Here is a 9,260-nt window from a genome sequence, read left to right as displayed (position 1 = left end):
GTAAACCCTGGAATCCCTCGAATTTCGATAATTCTAGAATAATCCGATATATTAGGATTATCTTGTAAATTATTCCAGTTAAATTTAATAGGCACTCGTTGATCCAAAGGATCCTCGTATCGATAATACAGAAACGCAAACGTGTTCGTCAAAGTTTCGCTTCAAAGATTCGCACTATTCCATGCAAAAATCAAGGCAGAAAACGGCGAACGTAAAAGAAGAAAATCATTCCAGAATTCTCCCTTATTGTTTCCGTGCTACTGTATTGTATTGCATTCTGCCGTAAAAGGGAAGAATGTCTCGTTCCCCCGTGGACCGAAAACTGTATCAAACTTTTTGCGCGTACGTATATAAACTCGTTCGTAAAAAGATATGAATTTCGACGACCCTGGTCCGTCCAAAAATAGTTGCGCATCAAGAGATTCGACCATAGATTCTGCTATTCAGCTCGACTGTCCCGTGTCTCTCGTCTCTGTCTCCGTTGTGGAGAATGGAAGCAGAGAAAGAGACGGAGGCAGACGCACGGTAGAGTTGGAAGCATAAATTTGCTGCTGAGTGGAAGGAAAAGAAGGAAAAAAAGGAAGGCGAGAGTGGCAGTAACGCGGACCTTGGTTTTCGTCGATTCGGCGATATTTTCTCGCCAATGGGAGGAGGGCAATTTGCCGTTCGGGTAGAAATACCGGGGGCAGAGAGCCCGAGGGCAGGAGCGTGTAATCCTCCGATTCGAAATCCACAGGAAGGATCTCTCCCTTCGGCGGATCTGTCCCGAAAATTTCTCTAAACTGAATCCGTCACGAGTTCATTACCTCACGAAAGGATTTTCATTTGAAACCTGTAGAATTACTCTGTACACTCGTTCGAAATTCCCTTTGCCTATCTAACCGTGGATCTTCCTTCGACAGATCTGTTCCGGAAATTTCTCTAAACTGAACCCGTGGCAAATTCTGGCGTTTAAAGTCTGGAGAATCACCGCCGTTTATTCGTTCGAAATTCCCCTCGTGCATCTCCCGAACGCAATGAAACTACCAGAGGATCCGAGCTTAATCTCGCGGTCAGCTTAAGTCAAAATTACGGTGAATTGGTGGAAGTAAAATGGCGACCATAGTGAAAAGTAAACGCGAGCCAGGTGAGTCTCCACCTGTGAAAGGCGTGGATAACGCGACACGCGTCGATTTTCTTAGCCAATTGGCTCACGCACAAAACACCGCCATTTCACACGAGACGCTTTCCTATTATCTGTCTTCCAGCTAAAATATACAAGGAATATCTATCAACGTTTCAGCGTTTGTCCACTTTCGCTCGGTGAGTTTCCAATTTAATCGCATCGCTCGAATTACACGCCCCGAGAATAGGCTTCTCCGTATTCAATCAGCTTTGATGAAGTAGCGCGTCGCTCGTGAACTCGGTTTGAACACCTCCAGACGATTCAACGAACAACGATATCGAATAATTAATTTCAACGATCAGATGTATTTATGCACCGATAAACTAGCCCCAATGAAACACGAATATTTATTCTGCCGATGAATTTCGCACGTACGTTGGATTAATTTCCGAACTGCGGAATATTTGAAAAGCAAATCATAAAAATTTGCACTGGCTGCACGTGTTAAAAAAGAGAAGAAACTAAGGCAATTCTGTTAACGAAGTTAAAATTCAGTTCCCTCGTATAATGTAGATTGTCTCGTTAGTCTGACGTCTACATGGATATGCATTACTAATGAATTGCAATCAGAACTACTCCGTCTTGCTCGTTGAATGCAGAAATCCTTTGATCTGGTATACAGTCTCGTTCGTAAGTAGTAAGACACTTACCGAACGTGAATCATACACACACACAAATTTAATATAAAATTATTCGGCACACAAATTTCATTTCAAAATTATTAAAATCCTAAAAAAGGTACTATTGTAGTATCGGGGCCTCCATACCCAAATAGGAAACAGACAATGGAGAATAGAGAGGGAGTATGTACTATGTATAGTTGGAGTAGTGCGCAAAGTCTCGGCTTGCTAATTGTAAGCCGAATGTCGTCCCAGGTTCGCTTCCCGTTGGGTCCCTCAATATTTTTCCCTAGGTTCCTACGCTATTCATTCCAGAATCTTAAGTATGACACCAACTAATTTAAATCACACGATACTTTCGACAAGAACATAATGGCTGTTCCAAACTCATAAACGCCCCAGTGTACTGTGCGGAGCTCGAGTTTGCCCCGAGGGCAAGCTCTACACCAGGCACGGGCACCCTTTCCTAATTCGGGGGCCAAATTATCATTCTGTCTCCGAGTCAAGGGCCGGTCCAAATTATCGAATAAAATAAATGAATATTAAATGTTCATATTTCGTTTATTTATAATATAATGCTTTGGTATGAAGCTCTACTTAAATTTTCTAACATAACGAACGACGTAACAATTTGAAGACAAACTTCGCTGAAATAAATTAGGGCCGGGGGTTGCCCATATGTGCTCTGCAGGATTCATCGAACGAGAATCGTTATTTTCCAGTTATCCAAATTGATTTCCATTACCAAGCTACTGCAAGATTATTGCTTGCTCGTTTACCAAGAAAATTCACAGCAACTTCCAACCGATAATCGAGTACGAAACTACGAGGCAGCCGTGTGGAGAAGCGCATACCAAAGAGTCACGCAAACTTTCAATCGACTCGGTCTACCGGTAGGTTTAAGTACTTACTTACGTTCAGGACGGACACAACTTGAACAGACACACAGGCGAAAGTTTGCTTAGTTAATTAGGCATCGCCGTATCGACACGTGCAACGAACGCGAGTCGAATTTCAATTGAAGCTGATTTACGATTCATCGTTGAAACAGAGCGTGTGGGATTAACGAAGTAACGGTATCCTGTTAATCAGCTTTGCCAATTCTACCGTGGATAATCGATTCGCGCGAGTCACCATACGGAAAAATCTACACACTTGATCCAGCCCGCTCGTGGACGCGCAGATTTAGTAATTACACACGATTGTACACGCGCGTGTAATTGGCCCAATTACAAAGCCATTAGGCGGACCCCGAAACACGAACTATCCGTGCGTTTTCAAGGAATTACTTTAGTTTCAGTTCCCGCGAGAGTGCCTCGATTTAACTCGCGCAGGATAATCGCCGAGATAATACACACGTTGCAAAGATCCTCCGGTTTATCGTGTGCAACAGAGCCACGTTGCAAGTGGCGCGACGCCGAGCATAAGCGAGTGCACCAGCCAGCTCGCAGGTGGTTCCCTATGGAATCTGCAACCATAAATTTCTGTCTTAACGATCCACCCACTACTTGCAATGGGACTCCAGCATGGGCGTGCTGCGAAATGGAAACTAATAATCTGCCATTGAATACGGAGAGAAAGGCAGACAGGACAAGTAGTCGCTGGTGAGGCTGCGGATCGATATCGGCCATTGATTTTCCATAAATGACCGACGTGTCATCGAAACAAAGGAAGAAGTATGTCCTCTTTTTTCGAACCAACTTTCCTCTATTTTGCGGCTGACGTACTCCGCGATTTACGTAACGGTACCGTCTTTCCAAGTTTGCGATAAAACAGGTCGGGAAATTTTTCTCTGATATTCCAACAGACATGTGTAATAAAAAGACGACCGGATTTCGAAGGACTCTTAGCCCTGATTGTACCGTAGAAGAGAATAAATCCTAGCTCGTTCTCTCTTCCACACAACTTTCAACTTTTCGACGCTAACGATGGGAATCCTCTTCCAGAGAGAGAGCAGCTCGAAGAGCTTGAAATGGTAATTACGAAGCGCGCGTAACTATGGTACTAAACATTTCCAGGGAAAATGTGAATAACATTACGCCATATTTATCCTCTCGTGAATTGTTCCCTAAGCTTCGTTTAAACAATTACTTTATAGTAGAGATTCCTTATCGGTACTTTATAAACACTGCGGGTATCCACTTTATTCAGTACCTTTTAGATTCACCTATCCCCTTTCCAAACTCCCACCAACCAATCCATAAAATGTTTAAATACAGAACGACGTCAGCGAAAGCTTTTACCTTTCCCCCTCAAAGCAGGTAATTAGACGTTGAAATTGCTTCGTATACGTACATTGTATCCTTTGAACGTTAACAGAAGTCTTCAGCTTTCCTGTCAGTGCAACATCTGGACCACAACGCGGGTCGTTAAATCCCTGCTCGAATTCGCATTGTTTTTTGCCCCGTCCCAGATAGCTCGTTGCAAATTGCTCGTTTGCCCATTTAATAATCCTGTCACGGAGGATATTTCTCGTAGCATCGGTCTCTCTTACAGATCTCTCTTCCGCGGTAACGGAGAGGAGAACTCTTAACGAGCACTAATCGCAGCCACCGTAGGATCCGTCCTCCTCGACGTTGCAAAGCGCTCGAAACACTCCTCTTGCTCGTAATTATCGCGCTAATAAATACCCGTGCACGGACGGTGACAGGCGTTGATTTACCGTGGGAGGCTGCACGAACGTGGTATAAAGAAATTCTCGGTTTAAAACGCTTTTGTCGCACCAGCCCACGCAAACAAATCAGTTACCAGGAAGATCGTGTTTCCGGTTGAACGGATGGATGAAAATAAAACAAACGTCCCGAGGAAAAAGGGATCGAACGTTTCTCGAAGTCGACTGTATATCTCTGGTCTTCTGCGGAATTTCGTCACAGCTGTTCGCCTTCTTTTCTGTTACAGACCGCACAGTTCACCGTTTTATGGCTGCTGTTCGGGATGATCGTCGTGGGTAATATCGCGGTGCTGATTGGCCTCTTATGGGGAAAACGGCGGAAGACGCGGATGGACTTTTTCATCAAACAATTGGCGTTCGCTGGTAAGTTCCCTTTTCAAAGTTTCTCGAGAAGTTTCTTGTTGTTACGTTTTCTTTTTATAGCGGAAGAAATACAGCGAGGTCGTAAATTAAAGCGCTAAGTAGCGGCAGAGATTGATGCAGTACTCAGGGTTGATTGCGCCGTTTTCCGTATTTCAATTATGACGGAATAAAAGCTGAGTGAAAAATTGATTAAAATTTCAAGTTACCCATTTTCTCAAGTTTCTGTCGTTTCAAGTTCTGTCTACTTCGTTTTTCAATTAAGATTGAATCAAAGCTAACTGAAAAATTGACCGAAATTCCAAGTAGTCATCTTCTCAGTCGACCTGTTCAAACGCACAAACGTCGACTCGCTACATTTCTTCCACCGACTGTACCTTCGAATATTCTGTCACCTTAAACACCCGGTGTGATTGCTTTGAAAAAAGAATTGATTGCCGAACAGGAGAACGTGATTCGAGCCGCGCAATAGTTCACGCGACGAGGCGAAAGCCAAAAGTTCAAACCGGGTGATACGTGTTACCGCTCTGATTGCGCTTCTTTCTCTCCGCGTTTGATCGGGCACGATTTTTATTCCTGATCCATCCGCGCGTCACTTATACGACCCGGGGCCGAATCCGGGAGACAAAAGCGACATTCTCAAAGCGCGTCGTAAAAGCGGGCAAGGTATTTTTGTCCCGTCGAAACTTTCTCGTGGAAACACTTGCATGACAGTTTCCCCATTTGCTCCAACAACAGAGCCCCAGAAAACATTCCTCGAATAAAGATCAAGATATCGAAGCTGTACGAAGATGTACACGCAATCTCGTCTCGCTTGTCTAACTTGGACACGATCTTCAACGTCGATGGGGCAATGTTAATGGAAGAAAGTTTGACCGGTTGGTTGAGTCACGAAACCACGTATACACGCACGGTACAACAGTTCCGTTTCAATCTCTTCAGCTTCTTCCTTTTTTTCTTCACCTTCTTCTTCTTCTCCGGTATTATGTTTCTCGCGGCATCCGCTCGAAACGCATCCATTGTGCGCGGTGAAAAGCTGAGCGCCGGTAAGTAAAGGCAAAGACGAAGAGGCGGTCGTAACTTCAAGGTGGCCCGTGTCTGTTACTTCTGCTCGGAGCGCCTCCACGACCACCATTGTGCCGGATTCCCTCCTGCGACCACCAGATTAAATGCCGCGTTTCTCGCGAACGCTTACGCAAATTGCACAATATTTCGATGCTGCTCACTTCTCCGCGACTTTCGTGGAACGAGCTTGCCAGAGAGATACCGGAGGAATTATGCTCCAATTACAGAGTGACGTTTAACGTCCCCGCGGCTTTTAATCGTTGTGAAAGTTGAACAGAGTGTCTGAGAACGGTTGTGTCGTATTTTATTGTCGAATTGCTATTTACAACGACGTAACAAAATAAAGGATCTTGTCAGGTGACGTACATCGGTGTCGAAGTAATAATCGTAACTAAACGGATTGGATTCTTGTTGGAGAGAAAAAGGAATTGGCTACGAGAGAGCATCGGTATAAACGACGGGCAATCCCGAATATTAGGCTTAGGGAGAAGAAAAAAAATTCGTCGACGGTCTCTGGACAACGTAATTGGTGAAAGTAGTCGGCCAACAAGCAAGAAATCCCGGCTCAAGTCCTGCTTCTATTTTTTCGCCGTGCATTAAGAACAAACGTTTAGATCCTCGGGGGATTTCAGTTGATCGCACCTTCTCGAGAAATTAGGAAGTTCGTCCCTCCGAAAACAAACCTATAACCCTAGAATTTTACGGTTACCGTTTAATGGAAGAGGTTCCAACAGTGTGACGAAATTTCATTACTTGTATGCTCTTTTCTACCTTGATTAATCTTGTAAATTAACACCGCTCCTTTGGCACGGAAATTAATAAAATTAACTTTTGTTTTAATTTACAAAACCAAAGATGATCTATAAAGATTCAGCTTTTTTTACCTAATAGCTACGATATTAAAACAGTAAAAATAGTCGTGAATATTCATCTCGATTCAAATTCTTCTTCACATTTCTCTTCGCTCTTTCGTCTGGAGGCGTCATACACCTTGTTATAACGTCACCTCTTTATACCCGCTATCCTTTCGATCGATCTTCCTGTCCCTTTTATACCGACAACAATGCAAGCGCTCAGACCCGGAGTAAAACTCAACGGAACGAATCGAAAACGGTCTACGAGCACTTTCTGTATTCCGATTCGACGCGATCTCTCGTTCGCCACGGGGCCGTCGTATTGATTTCCGGTGGCGAGGCTTGTAAAAGGTGTTGGTACGCGCCGGAGAATGCCGCGTCTGCGACATTTTTCGCCCGTGTAAACGTAGCAACGTAAAAAGCCACTTGTCCATTCGACGACAATGGCCCCGTTCCGGTCTCGTAAAAGCAATCGAACGATGCGCAAACACACCTCTGCGGAGAGAGGGAAAGAAAGGAAGAAAGAGGCGGAGAGGAACGAGAGTGAAATCGTTTGTATTTTACCTTCTACCGCCGTTCTCGGACGTCTATTTCACGGGGAATCGCTTTATCGTCGGGCCCTTAGAGGAAGAGAAGGCGGAAAGAAGTGGCGAAAGAATAAGGCGAGGAAACGTGGAACGGCGACGGTGAAAGAAGTGGCGTAATAAACTTACGTAGCACTTGGAGCAGACCGCAGATTAAGGAGTGCGCTCGTCCACAGGCGTAAAAGATTATCGGCGAATTATACGAGTATAACAACACGTGAGAAAGCTGTAGAGGCGAGTCTTCGGAGGGAGAGATCAAGGCGACAAACAATGCCGACAGAAAGATCGTGGAGTGAAAAGAGGAACTTTTGGCGAACGGTTCGTAAAGTTGGACGAGGTATTCGAATGCGAACACGGTGTGACAAGAGGAGCCGCAATTAAGCAGCTGATGCCACTGGTATCAGTACAACGTCGACGAAATCTGAAGCGAACCGCGCTCGTTTACGAGCGTATAACTGTGCCCCACGGATCCGCCGTGAAAGAAAACGCGAGCAATCGCGGGGACAAGCCGTAAAATTCAGATTTTTCGTGCGATATTTCGGACGATAAATTCTTCGAGATATAACGACGTGAAAGGACGTAAAATTTCGATTGGATTTGAAGTGAGACAAAACTCGGTAGTTACGTGAAATTGATCGAGGAGAACCGACCGACCGCGGCAAGAGCTTCTCGCTAATTCTTTCATCGAGGTCCGGCGGAATAATCCACTTTATTACGAGATGATAAATCCAAATCGAGTTTCAATATCGGGAGAAATATACGAGGTGGGACGTGGTCGTTTCGCATGGGGAATCTGTAGGGTGAAATCTCACTTTCGAGGGTCTTTTTTACGGCTAACCAAATGACACTTCTAGACTCGCGACACTCGATACGATATCCTTTAAACCGCTACTTCATCGCTCGGCTCTCGTCGCGTGGACTATCACGAGGTGCTTGTGAAATATGCGTTATCACTTGCTGCTGATTTGCACGACAGCGCGTAAATCTGATTTGTTGCAATTAAACGTGGAAATTTCTAGGTGTCAAAAATTGTCTATTTTCCCGAAACAAAATTGTGCAGGTTTTTTTTTTTGCTACGATATGTGAACAATTTTCCAGGAAATCTGGTTCGATCAAACGCGCAATCTAGTTCGATTCTCATGTGGAATACTAGCGATATTGCTTTTTTTTTGTTTTCATCGAAACTGCACCAGCAATAATTGCACTTTTTTCCCACTCCAGTTATTACGCGTTCGATCGCCTCCTTTCTTCCTGCAAATCGAACGAGACTGGAACAACGACGGTAGATCGATAGACCGATCGATCGTTAATGAAACGCGCCGCTTTAGGCTGTGCCCGCGTTCATTCGTTCGCGAATTAAATGCCCGACGCCGTTCGGGATGGTGTGTTACAATAATAGCGTCGCGTCGCGATGAATCATCTCGCTGCGTTGCATATCTTGTTGCAGATTTATTGGTCGGCCTGATAATCGTGCTGACGGATATAATTTGGAAAATAACGGTGACCTGGCACGCGGGTAATGTCGCCTGTAAGCTGATAAGATTCATGCAGTTCCTCGTCATGTACAGCTCGACGTACGTACTCGTCGCTTTGTCCATTGACAGATACGACGCCATCACGAGACCGATGAATTTCACTAGCAGGTGTAAGTATCTATTATATTTTCTATCATTTTTCTATCGTCGACAAATTACGCGATTCGAGACTTCGTACCCGGCCGTTTCGTCCAACTTTATAATAACACCAGCGTCGTTATGTCTCTGATTCACGGAACTATAAATTCATAGCACGACGCGACGTTGTCTCGTGATTTCCCACTCGTTATTGGGAAAACGTTACCGCATATTACCGCTTCAATGCGCCAGCTATATTCCCTGTGGTTTCATCACCGAAAACCGAACACCGAGTCGTTCGCTGTCTCTCTCCATTTTTGTCTTCAAC

At 44.7% G+C, this 9,260-nt stretch overlaps 1 protein-coding gene across 1 annotated transcript in view; it reads left to right on the top strand.

The window, feature by feature from the left end:
- The window catches only part of LOC108574688 (cardioacceleratory peptide receptor), a 49,767-nt gene that overhangs the window by 34,311 nt on the left and 6,196 nt on the right, over positions 1-9,260 (top strand). The window contains exons 2-3 of the mRNA XM_017937313.1: positions 4,684-4,819; positions 8,767-8,964. Of these exons, the coding sequence (XP_017792802.1) occupies positions 4,684-4,819; positions 8,767-8,964 (334 nt within the window). The remainder of the gene's footprint in view (positions 1-4,683; positions 4,820-8,766; positions 8,965-9,260) is intronic.

Source organism: Habropoda laboriosa, unplaced genomic scaffold (assembly GCF_001263275.1).
Source record: "Habropoda laboriosa isolate 0110345459 unplaced genomic scaffold, ASM126327v1 scaffold203, whole genome shotgun sequence".
In the NCBI taxonomy this organism is placed as follows: Eukaryota; Metazoa; Arthropoda; class Insecta; order Hymenoptera; family Apidae; genus Habropoda; species Habropoda laboriosa.
This window is presented reverse-complemented; position numbering and strand designations above follow the sequence as displayed.